The sequence below is a fragment of the Megachile rotundata genome, chromosome 5 (assembly GCF_050947335.1).
Source record: "Megachile rotundata isolate GNS110a chromosome 5, iyMegRotu1, whole genome shotgun sequence".
Classification (NCBI taxonomy): domain Eukaryota; kingdom Metazoa; phylum Arthropoda; class Insecta; order Hymenoptera; family Megachilidae; genus Megachile; species Megachile rotundata.
This window is the reverse complement of record NC_134987.1, coordinates 11,187,743-11,208,941: the sequence shown is the minus strand read 5'-3', so window position 1 is coordinate 11,208,941 and position 21,199 is coordinate 11,187,743. Positions and strand designations below refer to the sequence as shown.

Below are 21,199 nucleotides of genomic sequence, written 5' to 3'. Positions count from 1 at the left end.
GGATTTTAGAATTTGAGAATTTTGGAATTGGAAATTTTGGGATTTGGGAAATTTGAACTTTGGGAAATTTGGGATTTGGGAGTTTTGGGAATTGGAAATTATGGGATTTGGGAATTTTGGGATTTAGAAATTGTGGGATTTGGGGATTTTAGAATTTGAGAATTTTGGAATTGGAAATTATGGGATTTGAAAATTTTGGGATTTGGGAGTTTTGGGAATTGGAAATTATGGGATTTGGGAATTTTGGGATTTGGAGATTTTAGAATTTGAGAATTTTGGAATTGGAAATTTTGGGATTGGGGAAATTTGAACTTTGGGAAATTTGGGATTTGGGAGTTTTGGGAATTGGAAATTATGGGATTTGGGAATTTTGGGATTTAGAAATTGTGGGATTTGGGGATTTTAGAATTTGAGAATTTTGGAATTGGAAATTTTGGATTTGAAAATTTTGGGATTTGGGAGTTTTGGGAATTGGAAATTATGGGATTTGGAAATTTTGGGATTTGGAGATTTTAGAATTTGAGAATTTTGGAATTTAAAAATTTTGGGATTTGGGAATTTTGGAATTTAGAAATTTTGGGATTTATTTTGAAATAAAATGAAATTCTCCACAGAAAGAATTTTTCCTACACCTTCACTGAAGTGCCTATTTCTTGTCTTCTCTAAATTACGACTTGAACAATCGAATTTAATACAATGTACAGTTTGAATGTATAATGTAGTTCCTGAACAATTGGAAGAGTCGACTATACCAATGTGTGTAACATCACATTACCAACTTGATAATTTAAGTAATTTGTTTATGCATATAATTCTACAAATGGCATTTACAAGTACTACACTTAAAGTTTTAGAAAATAGGACCATCAAAAGCAGGGAAATGATGCCACAACTTCCGACGAAACAGCGGTCTGTTACATCAACTATTCCTGAGAACAAGGCATTTCGATCAGTGCCAGTCCTTCAACGTCATTTCGAGTGCCTTCTGCCACAAACAGATCCTATCGAACCAAATTCGTCCATGGCCAGTCCTGCCCACATCAATTTGATTACTTCGCACGATCACATAGCGCCCCTTGCTCGCTCTCCCGATTCAACGACCTATAAAAGTGACGAGGATTTGATTTCCGAAGGATTTCCATATATTGAACCTCTAACTTTGTTAGTTCTTTAAGTATCTAAAGAGTGAACATAATTACCACATTTACAAAAAAATGTGAAACGACACTTGATTTAAAAAAATGTGAATTTCATGTGGAGTATGATGTGAGATGTTACATATTACATATGTTACATATGTTACATATTTTCATTGTGGTATTTTTATTCTTTAATGTCTTAAACTTTGTCTTTGGAGTATATTTACAACTATAATTCAAATTTAGGAGCTTCAAAATTATTTTTATTCTTTTAAAACAGGTTATTCTTTATGCAAGTATGAAAATTTAGATCTCCTCTCCAGTTGGCTATAGAGTAACTTATCTGTATTTTATTTTGTTCAAACATTTACCATTCATAAAGTTGTAAATATTTTTATAAAATGTACCATGTATAAAATGGTAGATACGGAAAAAGAAATGTATTATTTACGAAATGGTAAATATTTTCAGAACGTACTACCTGTAAGGGCGTAAATATTTAAAAAGTGTACAATTTATAAAGTAGTAAATATTTTCAGAATGTACTATATGTAAAGGGGTTAATATTTTTATAAAACGTATTATCTTTAAACTAGTAAAAATTTGTAGGAGAAAGCACCATAAGCTACATTACAAATTCTCGTACTAACCTACAAACAAGAACTACAGCATAGAACATAAAGGTATTACTATTGTTACCCTCAGCATTGTAAATTGCATTATAACAGAATTACAACAGAAAATACTAATACTGAACAATAGAACACCGTATGCAACGATATCATTTTCTTAAATTTGCATAACCTATTCAATTCACCTTCTTTGTTCTAATGACGCTAGTAACGCGATCAAATGGATTTAAATGAAATGTTCTCTTAACTCGATTCGGGAAATCTCGCAGCCGGAAAAAAGCAGTTCGAGACATTTCACGGTGAAGAAGAAGTCGGAAAATCTATTGGAACAGTTACCGAACAACGCAATCTCTCCGAAGACGATCGAATCCGGAAGAAAAAGTTCCCGATCGATGATCTTGACATCGTGACGGAGAAATTTATAAAGTTTCTTTCGGACGGTTCGTTACACACCAGACAAATGTCAATAACGAGCACTTTTTCTTGCGGTATAATTAAGTCTTCCCTGCACTCCCAGAACGAGCATCGCGACTAAAAAGTGTGCTTTGTCGCCGTTCGGATTATCTGTGCGTGATCGAAGCTTCTTTGAAAGGTCAGGACAAACGGTGAGAATTATATTGAATCGAATAGCAAATGTCGAGTTAGAGAGATTTTAGACTTACAAAAAGGGAATGGAAATCTCATTGTTTTGGTTAACCTTTGGAACGGGGTTGATAGGAGAGCTCGGTATGTATTTTCTAGGAATCTTTAGAAATTGGGGATTTGGAAGGGTTGGGAGTTATTAATTGGGATAGTTTGGGGGATGAGAGGAGACATTTTGAGATTGGGACTTTTGGGGATATTTGAAGGTATTAAGGGATATTTGGAGATATATGAGGAGATTTGGAGATATCTTGGAATATTTGGAGGTATTAGGAAATATTTGAAGATATCAGGTGGTATTTGGAGATATCTGAAGATATTAGAGGATATTTGGAGATACCTGGGGATATTTGAAGGTATGAGGTGGTATTTGTGGTTATTTATGGATATTTGTGGATATTTTGAAAAGTCTGATAACAGTTGGGAATATTTGAGGGTATCTGGGAATATTTGGAGTTACTTGGGAATTTTTGAAATTTGAGAATATGGAAATCAGTGAATTCCAAGCTTGAAAATTTGGAAATTAGTGAGTTCCAAGCTTGAGAATTTGGAAATTAGTGAATTCCAAGCTTGAGAATTTGGAAATCAGTGAATTCCAAACCAGAGAATTTGGAAATCAGTGAATTCCAAGCTTGAGAATCTGGAAATCAGTGAATTCCAAGCTTGAGAATTTGAAAATCAGTGAATTCCAAGCTTGAGAATTTGGAAATCAGTGAATTCCAAGCTTGAGAATTTGGAAATCAGTGAATTCCAAGCTTGAGAATTTAGAAATCAGTGAATTCCAAACCAGAGAATTTGGAAATCAGTGAATTCCAAGCTTGAGAATTTTGAAATCAGTGAATTTCAAGCTTTTGAATTTGGAAATCAGTGAATTCCAAGCTTAAGAATTTGGAAATTAGTGAATTCCAAGCTTGAGAATTTGGAAATCAGTGAATTCCAAGCTTGAGAATTTGGAAATCAGTGAATTCCAAGCTTGAGAATTTGGAAATCAGTGAATTCCAAGCTTGAGAATTTAGAAATTTGTGAGTATCACTCCTGAGAATTTTTAAATTACTAAATTTCAAGCTTGAGAATTTGACAACTTGCAATTTTAGAAATTCGAAAATTTGCCAACTTGAGGAAATTTGCAAATTTAACACCTTGAAGAAATTTAAGAATTTGGCAACTTAAGGAAATTTGAGAATTTGGCATCTTGAGGAAATTTGAGAATTTGGCACCTTGAGGAAATTTGAAAATATAAAAAATGAAGAATGCGACAACAACTAAAAATTTGATAATTCGTATTAATTAAGAATAATGAATCTAATAAGATGTTGAAGCTCAGTGACATCTCGGGTAATTAAAATGCAATTTAAATATCGCGAATGAAAAATCTTATTGACGTTCCACTTGGGAGAAGGCGAATCTACTTGCACTGATTATTACTGGAATAATATTTCTACGTTGTTTGCATTCAGAACGAAAGTTCTTTATAAACCTCTAGTACAATATTTTCTTTACAAGGACCTTAATTGATGATTAATTCAAAGGTAGGGAAACTTCACTCGGTTCTGCTATTTATTATACCTTTAGAACTATTAATATCCAATTAAGGGTCCTTCACTCCTGGCAATCAGATTGCAATTAATAGTACGTTTATTCTGACGATGTGGGAACTAGTGTTTATTTTTATTCCACTTTACATTTCTTTGTTTTTTCACACTTTATATTGAGATTAGATAGGATTTATTTATTCTGTGTAAGTATACTGTGATAATTTATTTGTTATTAATTTCAGTTACGTCGACATGTAAAGGTATGAGTATAATTTTGCGAATAATTCAAAATTAATTACTTGTGAATCTATAGTAATTTAAAAGATTGTATAACTAAGAAAATATCACTGTATCACTAGGAATACTACAATCTTTATTATGTAGTAATCAACTTTTTAAGTGGGAAATGCACTTATTTCTATTTACTTAAATAATTTAATTCTATTCTTTTTACGTAGAAAGTACGAATATATTTGTTATACTTAAATGGTAATTATTTTTTAACATTTTTAACAACAAAGTGCTTCTAAATGCTAAACTACAAGTATCGATCATTTAAATTTCGCGGTAATTTCCACGTGCGCAGTAGCATGCGCAGTACACTCTTACTTCTCCCAGCGCCATGTTAGTTGACTCCAAGTTTCATTCTCTTTCACATACTTTTAAACTTTCTACAACCGTGACAAAATAAAATAATATTTATTCCCATTCCTGAATTAATAAATAAACCACAAAATGTCTATTCCGATTCAAAATTTCGTACATCAAGTTTGCAACAAGCTGAGATTGTTGATTGGCTCGAAGTGTCCTCGACTTCATCGCTCCAAATTCTCGTCAATAGCCAAATTCTAACTTTATAACTACATTATACTTTGTCCGTAGTTCGTAACAGGTTCGAACATCAACATGCACTCGAACCTATGAAAATTTCATTAACGAGAAGACTCGTGTCTTGCCGATCGTCAAAGAACTATGTCGTACGGCAGTGTTCTTAAAATATGATTCGATCAACGCCAGATACATCCAGCCACTTAATAATTCGTCACGAGACGAGAAACTATTGCTTCGTTAAGACGGCATCGAAATTACGTTGATCATCTTATGTCGTAGATAGGCTAATCGAATAATTGAACACGGAAAGCTTGATTGGAGCACTAATAATTGATCTCTTGCTCGATGGTAACGCTGCTAATTACGATATCATGAATTATTTTCCGATTATTGACGTATTTCAATTATTATTGTATCGGTTGCAATGCACTCTACCACGTTTAATGTGGGTCAATTAAACATTTTTCACAGTCAGAAAAATATTTTTATTATGGTTTGTTATACTGTAATAAATAAAGAGCTTAATGCGAACATTTCGAAATTTATTATATGTACATATTATTAATAATAAGTCTCTTAATACTACAGACTTGTTAATAATTAAATATATTAATTTTTAACGTCCATCAGGTGCATGAAATTATTTTTTACCATGAATAAGTTTGTTTGTATGAAATTTTCAATTTCAGTTTATCTGAATACAGAGCTACATATGAACAAATTTTACTTCATATTTCTTCTTTGTGTATATGTAATTCTCCATTTGGTATAATATTACAAATGTTACTTTATATAAATACTGCTCTGAAAGTGAAAAATTAATTTTGAAGTGTAATGATAAAAGGTACCCATCATCCTACTTGATGACAACAGTAAAACGTTCTTATAAAAATGAGTCCACATCACAATTATTAATTATGAACCTAAACAAATAAACAAACAATCTGTATTAAAATAATCTGCATTAAAATTAATATTTAGTACTTCTATTTTATCAGAAATGTGTAGATCGAGCAATAATCATGGAAGATCGAATATCGTGATCTGCAGCTCTCAAGACAGCAAACAAGTCAGTTCTTTTCATTAATCACCAACCGATACGAAAGAAAATATTTGCACTTGGCAGTCCGAGAACGACTGTGTCAATTTTCATTATCAGTCATCGTATCGCCAAACACTGATTACATTACCGTCCCTCACGGTTATTACCGGTAATTGCAACTATTAAAAGCGACACGATTAAATCGCAATAAACCTGAGAAGCTGAACGAGAGAAGAAAGTCGGATAATAGGATTTGGACAAGTAATATGTCGACGCAGGTTCGTAACAGGGCAATTTTTACCCTGGAAATTGAGACACGGTGTGAGAATAATTACCCCAGTACCGGGTTGCCGCGTTTTCAAACAAGATCCTCATTATTTTCTTTCGTTTATCTTTATTATCAAGCTGTCCGCGTGTAATTTGTGGCGTGCAGCTTTAATCTACTCCTAATTGCGCTTAAAAGCCGTAAGATAATGAAAAGCTATTTTGATTACTTCCCGAAAGGTTGAATCGTTAAATCGGGCGAAAATCACGTAACGTTTATTGTGAACTAAATTTTTAATAATTTATTGAACAAACTGTATAATCTTGGTTTAAAATTTGTGATACCGAGGTGAAATTATTTCTTGCTGACAAGAGCAGTAGGTGGAAAATGTAGGTGATTGGGGGATTATAATTAAGTCTTTTTAAGTTAGATGTGAGTTAGATTGCCACAAGGTAGATCATGTGGTGGATCTCAACGCGTTGGTCACCACGTGGTAGATTTCAACGCGTTAGGTCGAGATGTAGTAGATTTCGACGCGGCAGATCGTCACGCGATAGATTCTATCGTGTTAGATCACCGTGCGTTGAATTTCCACGCGTTAGATCGCCACGCGTCAAATTTCAACACGTTGAATTTCCATGAGTTGGATTTCCATGCGTCAAATTTCAACGCATTAAATTTACACGCATTGGATTTTCACGCATTAAATTTCAACACGTTGGATTTCCACGCGTCAAATTTCAACGCATTAAATTTCCACACGTTACATAGCCACGCGTTAAATTTCAATGCGTTGGATCTCCACGTGTCAAATTTCAACGCATTAAATTTTCACGCATTGGATTTCCACGCATTAAATTTCAACACGTTGGATTTCCACGCGTCAAATTTCAACGCATTAAATTTCAACACGTTACATAGCCACGCGTTAAATTTCAATGCGTTGGATCTCCACGCGTCAAATTTCAACGCATTAAATTTCCACGCATTGGATTTCCACGCATTAAATTTCAACACGTTGGATTTCCACGCGTCAAATTTCAACGCATTAAATTTCCACCCATTACATCGCCACGCGTTAAATTTCAACGCGTTGGATCTCCACGCATCAAATTTCAACGCATTGGATTTCCACGCGTCAAATTTCAACGTATTAAATTTCCACGTGTTACATCGCCACGCACCAAATCTCAACCCATTGATTTTCCACGCATTGAATTACGACGAGCTGGGTTCCATCGCGTCAGATTTCCACGCGTCGGAATTTCACACGTGAGATCGCCACGTATTAGTTTGCTACGTGTTCAATTTTCAGACGTTATATCGTCACACGCAAAATTTCTACATGATATAGCAATTTTCATGATGACTTTAAGTTCTTTTGATGGAGAACTTTTTCTAGATTCTTTTGATTTAACGTTTTATTAATTCATGGTGACTGTTATGGTATTTAATCTTAAGTAGTTATTGTGTTGTCACTGGTAATTTATATTGATAGAAAATTAAAAATGCTACATGACATAGTCCCACGCATTAGATCACATATTAGATGACCACATATTGTAATTCTATATGTCAGATTGCTAAACGTTATATCTTCATATGTGGGATGTTCATATGTTAAATATCGCCACGTTAAACACCTCCGCTTGTCACGCGCCAACTCATGGGTTCTACATCGGTAGACAGTACGCAAGAATTTCATAATATACATAGTTCATTTGCAACAGAATGCAAGAGAGGGTTAAAGTGTGCATCATAAGAACATTTAATGTTCCATGTAATAAAATCCACATACTTGCGACTGACATAAAATATGATATTGACGAATGGAACGTTTTGTGCAGACATCCCTTAATCGTATACGCGGATTGAAAATTAGGATCACGCATCAAATATTTACGGACTACTACAGGATTGTCAGCGGTAACATGAGAATCATTGGCTCGTGCTTTGTGCTCGATGTTCGGGGAACGGGGACAAGGCTGCCGCGACTAGTAATTAATAAACTTGCCGCGATAATGCGAATTACCAGTGAAGAACGAAGGGACTGACGGAAAGATAAACAGCCGTCGCCCCACCGTTTAATTTCGCGAAAAGGGTTTCTCAAAGCTTCTGTTTTTCGAAGAAAGTATTCCGCTTGAACCGTCCGGAATAAAGGGATATCGTAAAAGCTTTTAGTTCCCCGCGCAAATCCGCAAGACATAGTATTTTTAATAGAAAATTGACCTGCGTGAAATCCTTATTTTATGAATTGCAGTTTGGGTTTAAAAAATGAAGTTGAGAGTGAAGTTTAAACAAACAAATTTTTAAGTAGTTTTATAATTGGGAAAGCAATTAGTATAGAGTTTCTGTGTTCAATTTTTGTGGCTTTTCTTTGCCAGTGAAGTCTTAAAATCTACGACCTTTAAGATCTTTTGAAATGCGATACTTTTGGGTGAAAGGTTACAGGTAAATCTGATGTTCCTAGGAAAATATTGTTGAAGGAGAAAGACGTGATTTTTATGGATTTTTGGGATTTGGAAATTTAAGATGGAATTTTGTGAACTTTGATATTTAAAGACTTCATGGTTTGATGCTTTATACTTGTATAAACGAAAGAAGTTATACATAATAGTAACATTGAAATAAGTTGTAGTAATAATATTAATAAATCAATAAGTTAATATCAGTAATCGATAACTTGATCGTAAAAATAATATTTACAACCACTAGCATATTTTTTAATTTTCTATCAGTATTGTTAAATAATCAGAATTATGGAAAATAACAAAACTAATAATACACTTTTGAACACGAACAAATTATTTAATAAAGAACACAAACAACAAACATTTTAACTTAAAGATTAACCATTTAAACAGGGATTACTTTTTCTTCAAATAAAACATCACGAACGCTTACATTTTCATAACGACAAGACGGAAGTACAATATTCAATTATTCTGTTTCTAATATTCAATTATTCTGTTACTAACATCGCACATCATTTCTAATACTGTAAGATGTCGCTATATGCTAAATTTATTAATAATTTAACAAGTATAAATTACCAGTGACAACACACTAACTACAGTGATTACCATGATTAAATATTATAAGTCACCATGAATTAATAGAGCGTTAAATCAAAAGAATCTAGAAAAAGTTCTCCATCAAAAGAATTTGTCATCAAAATCATCAAATCATCATCAAAATTGCTATAATATACTAGTCTTACAACAAATTGAAACCAGGAAACGTTAAGTAACCACACGATTAATTTATCCACGCACAGGCAGTTTCATTCTGGCAATTCATAAATAATTCCCTCCAAATTGTGCCACGTGGTCATTTCGACAGTGGCAATAAGGAGATATTAAATAATTAAAACTCAACCGTGGAACAGTTATTTGTAACATACAGGTTAATTCCACGAGTCTCATAATAAATTCTAAGAGAAATGGAGCAGAAAATATTCAAAAATTCAACTGTTTAATTCCGACAGCTGTTACAAAACAGCGAGGATAGATCAACCGATTCAGTACTTTTGCGACGATAGCACGCGACGTTTATTAATTCATCCTAACCCCATAACATTTCCAACGCGATCCCGCGAACAACCCAGATATTCAGTACAACGAGAAACCTGCTCGATAACTTCGGCTTATTTTATCGAGCCTCTGAGGAGCGAGTTTAACAAATTCACCGATAGAAACGAATCCGTAGAATTTTGCGATTTAGATGATTCCTGGAAGTTGCTGAAACTCGAGCAATTTGTTAGGTTAGACAGAGGAACACACTGTGGAAATTGGACGAGTAAACCGCATCACTGCGAATGAAACAGAACTGTCAGTAAAAAGTGGATTATTGGTAATCGAGTTCGTCGATCGAGTGATCATATCGAAATTTGTAATTGATCCATGACATGCTTGATATGACACGCTTTAGGGTGTCAGAGACATTTCATTATGGAGATACTGTAATAGATTTTGTGGGAATTTTTTATTTTTGCTGATGCATATTTTGGAAGTTGTATATGTATGTAAATATACATAAATTATATGTATAAATATGCATAATTTTTATGCAATAATATATATGAATTATATGTATAAATATATATAAATCATATACACAAACTACACATATGAACGTATGTGAACTACGTACACAAATTATATGTATAAATATGGATAAATTATATACATAAATTATACATGTAAACGTATATAAGCTATGTATACAAATTATTTATATAAATAAATGTAAATAATTGTCAAAAATCATATATGTATATAATGACACGTATGTATAATGGCACATACGTACAATATGACATGTATGTATATGACACCCATATGAAAGACCTTATATTGAACAAATAAAACTAATAATTTTATACACAAAAATAATAATTATATAAAAAAAATAACTGTTACAAAGCAATTATCGTTGACGTAAGCGAAAGAAAAGTATGACGTTATTCTTAGTTCGAAATAGTAGTAAGAAAAAGTTTTCTATTTCTCAGATAAAGAGAAACGCAACGTTTGAGGATGGCGTTGTGATTAATTGTTTCGCGGTGCAGGGATTGTTTTAAATTCAACTTGCATCGAACGCGATGGAACAGGGAAAAGTAATCAACCGGTTCTAGATGAATGTATTCCACCTTCAACTTCTTTTAATTATTCTAATTCTGACGTAAAGTTATTGCAAAAATTCATCAATTAAACATGAAGAGTTCATACCCATTTTAGATGGACAATTTTTTATTTAATTCTGCGAAGAAGTTTGATGGTGGTTGAAAATAGAAGATTGTATGACGTTTATGAGACATTAAACGATTTATTAAATTAATTTCAGTGAGTTGAAAATATATAAAAAGTGAACATTCAAGATGTCAGCAAATTGTGTTATATAAAAAATTGCATAATCTCTTTTTCATTTCACATTCTTAAATTTTGCCAAATAATATTTTCTGTCTAAAGAATAATATCCAACGAAGTTAGCTTTATTTTCAAAAATTGAATTCCTATATTTTGACTTGACTATAAAAAATATTTTATTTATTGTTAACCAAACAGACCTACACCCATTGAACTATTTCAAAGAACTTAAAATTCATACATAATAGAACAAAATTAATATCGAATTAAATATAATAAAATATATAATTTTAGTATAATTAAATATGCAAAATAATATCGTAAAATTAATACACGAAATACTTCATAAAATTAATACGCCACATAAAAATATTCCTTTTCCTATATTTTGCAGTATCGTGAAATCTTCTCTATGGCAGCAGAAGGATTATAAAGGAGCAAAGCTAATTTGCAAGCGACATTTACATACGTGGCATTTCATTTGAGGTTCCATTCTTCAACGATTGCTTCGCAAATGTTGCCCCAACGCATGCACGTCAAAACATAATATCACGATATTAAATAAACGGACGAGCAAGAACAATGTTCCTGGGATCGAAAGAAACGTGGATGCACGTTTCAGACGTACTTATTCTATCACGGAAACAGAGATTGTTTTACAACTGCATTGTCGTTGTTTCCATGACATAAAATAACATAGGAAAAATGTTTTACAACCGATAAAAACCGAATAATGTGACAGAATATAACAAATTTACATACTTTGTCCAGCCGAAAAGATTAAAGGAATACGTTCGGATCAGGTGCGCTCGACAATAAGAAATTACGGCTCAGCGTGAAAAAAAAAAACTGATGAGCTTGCTAATAAAAGTATACCTGCCCATAAAAATAAATTGGAAACTACTCCGTACCGACATCTCCATTTCGGATGATTGCTTCATTCAGAAATTTTGCTGCGAAATTCGAGGGTTCTTTTTTCAAACATTACCTTCGGTATTTTTATTTTTTTAGGTATAAAAATAAGATGAATTTGTTGGTTGAAGAATTGGAGAAAGATAAGGCATAGTGTGGATATTAACTTCTTCTGAAGAATTTGCAATTTTTATACTTCTGATTTTTTAACTAGATTGCTAGGTTTACAGATTTATATATTTATAGGTTTATAGGTGTATAGGTTTCTAGGTTTTTAGATTTTTAGACTTTTAGATTATTGGATTTTTAAATTTTTAAATTTTTAAATTTTTAAATTTTTAGATTTTTAGATTTTTAGATGACTAGATTTCCACATTTCCAAATTTCTGCATCTCATACAAATCTCACACAAATCATTTACAATATGTCCTCCAAAAATTGCATTGCATGAATGTAAACATTTCCACAAAAGAAACAATGGAGTTTGAAACACGTCACTAAATAATTATCAAGACCAAATAACGCTCTAAACGTCAGTATATCAAAGTTATATGGCATTTCTACAAAACATAAAATGACGATCAAAAGTGAACACAGCACTCGTGGTGCTAAAGTTCGTGCTAAAGTGACAATATTTCCACGTCAGTCGCTAATGAATTTAGCCTTCAAGGGGCCCGAAGCGTTGCAAATCGCTGTATCCCTATTCAAGTTAATCAAACGGTGTAAAACATATACCGGTTGATATTCAGAAAATCACATATCAGCCATGGGATATTAACTAGAATACATATATTACCATAATATATACTATCGTGATTGCAAGATCATCTCGCGCGAAAATACGTCATAGGCTACGTATTAAAGAAATATAAATTCCAATAAAAAACCCTGTCAAAATCCCCTGTTTCTGCATCTTGTATACTTAATAATTGATCGATACCGTGAAGTATCGAAGGATAGAATGCCGCAACCGTGAATCATGAATCATGCTTAAAAGCGAGGCCAGCTTAAAAGCGGCTAATCCCATAATGGAAAACTCCGTTCCATATAATTTATGGTTCTACCTTGGTATTCTGTCGTAGCTGTCCCAGCTAGTAAGACAGTTATAACTGCTGTATCTGCTCGAAGTCGTCATAGCTAGTGTCTTGTACACATCCTGAGTATCTTCCTCTATGGATCACACTTTGTCTCACCAACGTTAAGTTCAATCTCGATAGAACCTACGTTCGAAGTAACGTTAAAACTTTAGTATCGTTCTGAAAACACGTTGAACACGATTGTCTCGCGTGTCTCGCGACGAGGTACAAATTACACTTTGTTCGCGGAACTTACAGTCAAAACACTTATGGTTAACGATCGGTATACCTGGCGCGGCCGCGGAACTCTCGTAAAAAATAACGCGGCACCGATTGGATGAGATCTAAGTCACTATTAGTTGGACCGCGACGTTGAATCGTTTGTTAATTGGACCACGTTTCAACTTTCACACCTTCCGCAGCGTTAAACGATTAAACGTCGATTATAACCCTACACTTAATTACCAGCCACCTGGACACGGTACGTACGTACACGCAGATACATGGTGTGCCCGTGCGTCTGTACACGTATTAAAAATACTCTACGTTTTTGGACCCGCCAACCAGCGATAATATCGTTAAATAGAAGGGAAAACGGTGGCGATTTTATTTCATCGCGCCCACCGCCTTCAGGACTCCTCTTCTTCCGACGTCTCTATCCGTCCCCTCTTCTTCGCCCGCTAAGTCAGTTAAACATCGACAATCCTTTGTTTCTCTCCCTATTGTTCCCTTTCCTCTAATCGAATCTCTCGTGTTAGCGTGCCCCAGGAGATGATCCTAACGAGGTTAGGGAACCGCGAAGACCGTTTCTGGAAGAAAGACGTCGTACACCGTGAAAAATAAAACAGCCGATCTGTCGCATGCTCCCGTTGCAAGGCCACGGATTACTTGGGGAAAAAACCGAGAGGAGGGATCGTTCGGTTGCTCCGCTACTTGATATGTCGATTTCTGGAGTACCAGTATAGATTAATCTAATTAACTCGTTCACCGGCCGATTCGAGGACGCGTCCTTCGGTCTTGGTCCCGCCGCAAGCTCGTAATCCGAAACTTCACTTGTTCGTCGCACTGTCTTCTCTCGAGTACCGATACCGATCGTCAGGTGAACTCTCTTCTCTGAAAAGGAAGGATGCTTCGAGCGTTCGAAAAGTTTGGCCGGAACGTCGAGTGTCGATCACGGCCCCGGTTGCTTCCTCTTCAGATAGAGACAACGGCATTTTCTCTTGAGGTACCGCATCTTTTGGAACGTCTGGCGTGTCGCGAGTCTGCGGGCAGTTTCAAGCGGAATCGCGGTGCTCTCGAGGTTTCATTAGCCCGCCGTAGAGGCATCGAGAGGTTGCCGCGCTGGCAGCTCCTCTCAGCAAGCTCCGCAAGCACAAGGCGCTTCGCGTGGCCTGGCCTAGCGCCGACTAGCGGGTTCAGCCTCAAGCTTTCCGCTCCGACGCCGAGCTGAAAACGTACGCGCAAGCTCAAACTATCTCCCACCGTTCTATTCCCTACCCTGTCATCCACTCCTGTTCCACCGCCTTCGCGGGAGGAGGCGAGCTTCTCCTGCGTGACCGGCTACAAACTAGCTCGTCAACGCGCCTAATAAACAACCCACCGACCAACGAAAATCAGATGAAAAATAATAAATCGCGGAACCACCGACTGTGCCACGCGTTACTCTCGTGATACCGTAATTCTATACCCTCGTGATACCCGTGATCGCTGGGGTGTGGATCAAAGGTGCACACGTACCGTTCATAAGTCATGGGACACCGATTTAACCCCCCGTTACTCGTGCGGGCTGTCATATCATAGCAAATTTGCTTTATCGAACTGGTGGATAAACGGACGGAGAATGCGTACCATTATCGCGAAGGTTTCTCTAATGACCTTAAACTTTTGTGGGCTTGGTACTTCTTGGCGATGTGAAATGGAATCTATGCAAATAATTGTACAAAAATAGGGAAGTATTGTTTCACGTACTGCATGTTTGACACAACTGAATATCAGTTTATCTGTAACTGTTGGAGTTCCAAACTTCTAAAGGTTTTTGAGTTAAGTTTAAGTTAAGTTTCTTAAAGGAAACTTATCTGTGACCTTTGCTTATGACTGCTCTAGGATAAGACAGCTCTACAAACTTTCTCTCCCATTTTTGTATTTAGACAGAAAATACGAAAAACAGGGGCTGACGTATTTCAAATATGTACATTGGCTCCGATATTTTTATCTGACCTGTGAGCTGAATCATTAGATAGATCATCCAACACATACACATGCTGTACACATACTTACACATATTCTTACAGTGAATATCAATTTTGTTGTAAATCTTTTTGACCATCTTTTTTAATTATTCCAAAAAATGCAATAGGGAAATTCATCAAAGTTTAGTAACTCTAGCGTTTGATCGCTAGGAGAATTTCAAACACTTGCATTCTCATAAGTCTTTGCTTAACTATTCACTTCTACACATATACATACATACATGTATTATATCTAGCCTCCAAAGAAACGAAAACGAACGGGAAGAGACGTTCCTTGAAATATGGAAATGAGAAAAGCACAACGTGTTCTCCTTTACAAGTATTCTATACCGAACTATGGATATTGTGGAAAAATACCTTTGATCAAAGAGCGGGATAAAAAAATTGTTTTGCAAAGTTTAGTGAAACAAGTTCCACTATAATCTTTTGTAAATTATCATTTACTTGATGTGTTTCTTTATGGTGCTTTTTGAAGTCTATGAGGGAAACTATGAAAATATTACAACCCTTATTTACTTTTTCTTTGTTATAGTCTTTTTTGAGAATTTTTGCATACAACATTAGTTGGTGTAAAACTGTATGGTAGTCTGTAGACTCTCGTTATATTGCCACTGACGGGGTTGCAGAAAGCTTCTTACAACTTGCTATTGAGTTAACCAGAAGTTTTCTTCTTTCACAAATTTTGTGAATAAACTTCCAAATTACAATTTTATAATAATTAATATAAAGTAAAATATAATAAAATATAAAATTGTAAATGTTTTAATTCTTGTGAAGAGTTTGGAGATATATCTTATTATAAATTAGCAAATAAATATTTTAATTTGCAAATGGAAGAGGAAAGGTTCCTAATTTTCAGAATTCGGATAATGGCGATCCGGTTAATTGAGGTATTATCGTAATGGAACATTTGAGTATGCATTCAGATTAGGTTTCCGTGCCTTTCTATTTCGGTGAACCTATTCCTGCAGAATGTTACCCTTTTCATACCTTTCGGTTCCATCACGATTGCGTTCTCTGTTTGCTTTTACCACTTCGAGTTTAGATTATGCTCGATACCATAAAAATATACCAAATGTTCTGGTATTCTTTCCACTCTGACATTTGTTTTTCTCCTGCAGATTTTCGTAATCGTAAAATAAGCTTCGCGTTAAATATTGATTTCGGGACAGTTGATTTAACGGAAGTTTCTCTGAGCTGATTAATTTTTTTACTTATGGAGTTAGAAGAAACAGATGAAGTAAAATAAAGTGAAGCTATAATTATTAAGTGAAACACTGTTTTGTAACATTTTGACCCAAATTATATTTGCAGTATCATTCTACAAAGTGCAAAAATTTAATAGTAAATTAGATTATGCATATCAACAACAAAATGCAAGGGAGTGTGAATCAAATAAATTTCCAACTAAATTGGAATAATTTAAATAATAGTATAAACTAAAAATTGAATAAATAGAACCATTTGCCATAAAATTCTCCATATTTCTTACCAAAGTTACAAGAGCAAATAATTAACATACTCGCATTTCTAAAAGAACATAAACCACGCAATTAAATCACGAAAACGTTTTTACGATTCGCACGACGGCGAAATATGAATAATAAAAACGGCAGAATACCGTTGCAACGTTAGCCACAATGTCTCTCCGCAACAATATCTCCCTTTATCACACAATATCTGCCCTTCTACGCTAACTACCCCCAAGAGTTCAAAGCCTCCGCTCGTTTCAAAGAATACGATCCTTCCATCGTTTCTAACAATTTTTCCACGCAAATCAGATTGAAGTAACAAGGAGAAGAAATGTCAAAACATAGTGAAACGAGAACAAATCACAGAGAAATGGGAGGCAGTAAGTTCTACTACCACTTTAACGCGAACAGTTTATGTCTACTGTTATTCTTGGTAACAAATGAGGATCCGTCTGTTTCACGACTTGTAATAATAGCGCGGACTGTTTCGAGCTTGTAAATCGCTTTATCTGAGGAATAGTTAATAGTTAGAGGATAATTTCGTTCGGGAGAATGATCTTTAACGCGAATGAAGGAGAACCATGAATGAGACCTGTATTGTAGGTAGGTAAAATAGAATACAATACAAGGAAATGTAGGAAAAATTAAATGGAACGGAGTATTAGTTACTTTGTAATGTTAGAGTAGTAACGCTGGAAAATTGTATTGGTTCGAAAATCAAGGTGGTGAGATAGTTGAAGAGAATGTTTCAGATTAAGTGTGGTGTTGTTGATATTATTGTGCTGTTCGCAGTTAACATATGTGCCTGGATTGTACTGATGACAATCCATGAGTTGGCGCGTGAGGTCGACCCAAAGTAAAAGGTGATCACATGTTTCAAATGTGTCACTTGTAAATTTGGGAGTATGAAAGTTTGGAAATCGCTCAAATCCTCAAACTTTTAAATTCCTAATCTCACAAATTCCCAATCTCTCAAATGCCCAATCTCTCAAACTCCAAATCTCTCAAGTCCCCAATCTCTCAAATTTCAAATCTCTCAAGTCTCCAATCTCTCAAACTCCCAATCTCTCAAGAGCCCAATCTCTCAAATTTCCAATCTCTCAAACTCCAAATTTCTCAAGTCCCCAATCTCTCAAATTTCCAATCTCTCAAATATCCAATCTCTCAAGTTTCCAATCTCTCAAATTCCCAAACTCTCAAATGCCCAATCTCTCAAATGCCCAATCTCTCCAATCCCCAATCTCCCAAACTCCAAATCTCTCAAGTCCCCATCTCTCAAATTCCCAAACTCTCAAATGCCCAATCTCTCAAATTTCCAATCTCTCAAATTTCAAATCTCCCAAATCTCCAATCTCTCAAATTCCCAATCTCTCAAATCCCTAATCACTCAAATTTCAAATCTCTCAAGTTTCCAATCTCTCAAATTCCCAATCTCTCAAATGCCCAATCTCTCCAATCCCCAATCTCTCCAATCCCCAATCTCTCAAATTTCTAATTTCTAAAATCCCTAATCTCTAAAATCCCCAATCTTTCAAATTCCTATTCTCTAAAACTCCCATTACATTGTCCAAAATTTGTGAATTTGAGAGATTGGAGCCTTGAGAGATTTGGAATCTGAGATCTCGAAAGTTTGAAGGATTGAGGGTTTGAGAAATTGAGAATTTAAGAAACTGCAAATTCTACTATTTTACAATTTTACAATAAAAATTTTTAAGTATTACGAAATTTGAATTTCTGAAGTACACCCATTCGAATTCCAAAATTTGTGAATTTAAGTTTGTGAACGTTTAGAAATTAAATGTAAATGTGATGTATGATAATTTCGATCTGAACACGTGAGTTCCTGGGTTAACAACCTGTGAGTATACTTTCTGCTGTCTCATTGACTTTAATGGGTTAGGGACAGGAGGTCCTTAACCCTTAACCTAACCCTTCGATGCTACGGACTCATAAAGGCGATCGACAACTGACATAACTCATTCCTAAAGACTGTTCACCTATGGTTCAACGTAGTGTTAAGCATACGATAAGAGGTCACATATTTTCCGACATCTTGTTGCGTGACACAAACACGTAATTTTCAGTCTAAGAATACTTTAAGTATATAGAGCAATAATATTATGTACACAGTACTTTGTTTATATGTATACACTAATTGACTAATGTATTTAAATATTGATTATTTGTATTCAAATATTGACCAGCCGACAAAATGTATTTATCATCGAAATTAATTAATGTACAGGTTTAAAATGATAACATTTTATATATTAATCAATTCAGTCATAGAGACAGGCAGTTGTCAGATATCGTAAATTTGTTGAAAATTAAATTGTGGTTACTCTGATTTATTTTCCATAAACGCAGAAGTGATAAATGACTTCTATATCCAATAACAGTTTGATGGCATGAAATATCAACCTCGGCGTATGATAACTTTACGATCGTCGTAAAATGCTTTATAAATATGCAATCCAATTTGCATATTGATAGCAAATGTTTAATTGTTGCGGGATGGAACAGGTCAGTTTAGTTTCTAGTTCAATTTATAGCATGCGATATTCAGCGAAACCTGATAGGTCTTTTCGATTTGGATTCTGAACTTCACAATTTAAAAATTCGTAGATTTACTTATACCGCATTCACTTATATGTACAATCCACATATACCACATTCTTCCGGAAATCTTTTTGTTTCCTCAAACAAACTTGTGCATCAAATTTCACCTCGCTGTATTATTTAAGCGATTAAAACGATGTGGTACGTCGAATCCCATCAGACACTTTTCCGTAGACAATTTCACCTGACAGCTGGGTTAATGGTCTCTCGTACAAGGATCGCAACATTCAAAAGGACAATCTCGAAGGAACATGTGTTTTTAACGACTCGTCGAGAAGCGTTTGTTGGCATCGAGCCACCGCGGAAATCTCTGTGGAATGAAGTTCATCGAGTGACTTCGAAAGGGCAAGAAAGTCCAACGGTACACTCGGAAGCAGCGACTCGACTTCCTTCGGATTAGTATGCTTATAGAAAGTTTTTTAATTCCTTCATCTCTACATTCGCAAGTTTATCAATTTCGAGATCCCCAAATCCCCAGATCCCTAAATCCCAATGTCTTGAAACCTTAGTGTGTTTAAATATCAGTGTGTTCAAATATCTGTGTCTACAAATGGCTACTTGAAATCTCTAGATTCAGGAATTAATATACATATACAATTTTAGATTATGTTTTATTGTATATGTATACATTGAAATTTATCAAATTTAAACATTTTCAAAGTTTTATGAAATATGCAAGATTTGCAAGGTTTACTATTATGTGGTATAATAATAGTATAACAATATAAGGAAATATGTATAATAAAATAGTAATAGTAATAGTGGTAATATAGAAATAGTAATGAGGTGAAATATTGACGTACACATAGAATAGTATTGTAGAATATTAAAATAGTGGTATAGTGGTGTAGTGGTATAGTGGTATAGTGGTATAGCAGTATAATAGTATAGTAGTATAGTAGTATAGTAGTATAGTAGTATAGTAGCATAGTAGCATAGTAGCACAGTAGTATAGTAGTATAGTAGTATAGTAGTATAGTGATATAGTGATATAGTGGTATAGTGATATAGTAGTATAGTAGTAGATAGTAGTAAAGTCTATTACTGAAGACACTCATATATCTAGACTTCTATATTTTCAAATTTTCAAATATTTATACTGAAATATTTCAGTCCTCAAATTGCTAAATTTATAAAATACCAGATCTACAAAATTATGCATATATAAGTTAAATTTTTAAAATCAAATTATCAAATTTCTAAATTCTCAAATTCATAGACCATACCCCAAGGTTGAAAAATTCCTATGTCTCCAAATTTATCAATTTCCAAATTCTGAACCCTAAAATCCCTAGATCTCCAGAAACCTAGATCCTCAAATCCTCAGATCTCCAAATTCCAACACCCTCAAATCCCTAGATCTCCAAATTGCTAGACCCTCAAATCCTCAGATCTCCAAATTCCAACACCCTCAAATCCCTAGATCTCCAAATTGCTAGACCCTCAAATCCGTAGATCTTCAAATTCCTAGACCCTCAAATCCCTAGATCTCCAAATTCCTAAACTCTCAAATGTCCCAAATATCTAAATCCCTAGACCTTGAAATCCCTAGATCTTCAAATTCCTAAACCCTCAAATCCCTAAATCACCACATCCCTCGACCCTCAAATCCCTAGACTTCCAAATTCCAAAACTCTCAAATCCCCAAATCCACAAATTCCTAAACTTTCAAATCTCCATATCTCCAAATTCCTAGACCCTCAAATCCCTAGATCTCGAAATTCCTAAACTCTCAAATCCCTAGATCCTCAAATCCCCAGATCTCCATACTCTTAAACCTAGGCCCCAGTCTCTAAATCCCCATATCCCTAGAGCCTCAAATCTCTATATCCCGACAACCCCAACTATCCAAATTCCAAACTCCCCAAATACCTACATCCTCCAAATCTTACATCCTCCTTAACCTTAGATCTTCCTTAG

General features: G+C 34.7%; 1 protein-coding gene across 8 annotated transcripts in view; it reads right to left on the bottom strand.

Annotated features, from left to right (window-relative positions):
- SLO2 (slowpoke 2) overlaps positions 1-21,199 on the bottom strand; it is a 198,317-nt gene that overhangs the window by 88,949 nt on the left and 88,169 nt on the right. Inside the window, exon 1 of one of the 8 annotated variants that reach the window (XM_076532058.1) lies at positions 12,928-14,693. The exons of 6 other annotated variants lie outside the window; for them this stretch is intronic. In XM_076532058.1, coding sequence (XP_076388173.1) covers positions 12,928-12,998 — 71 coding nt within the window. In that variant the 5' untranslated portion in view covers positions 12,999-14,693. Of the gene's footprint in view, positions 1-12,927; positions 14,694-21,199 lie in introns of those variants that run through there. One more of the 8 variants, XM_076532060.1, reaches the window with a different exon arrangement.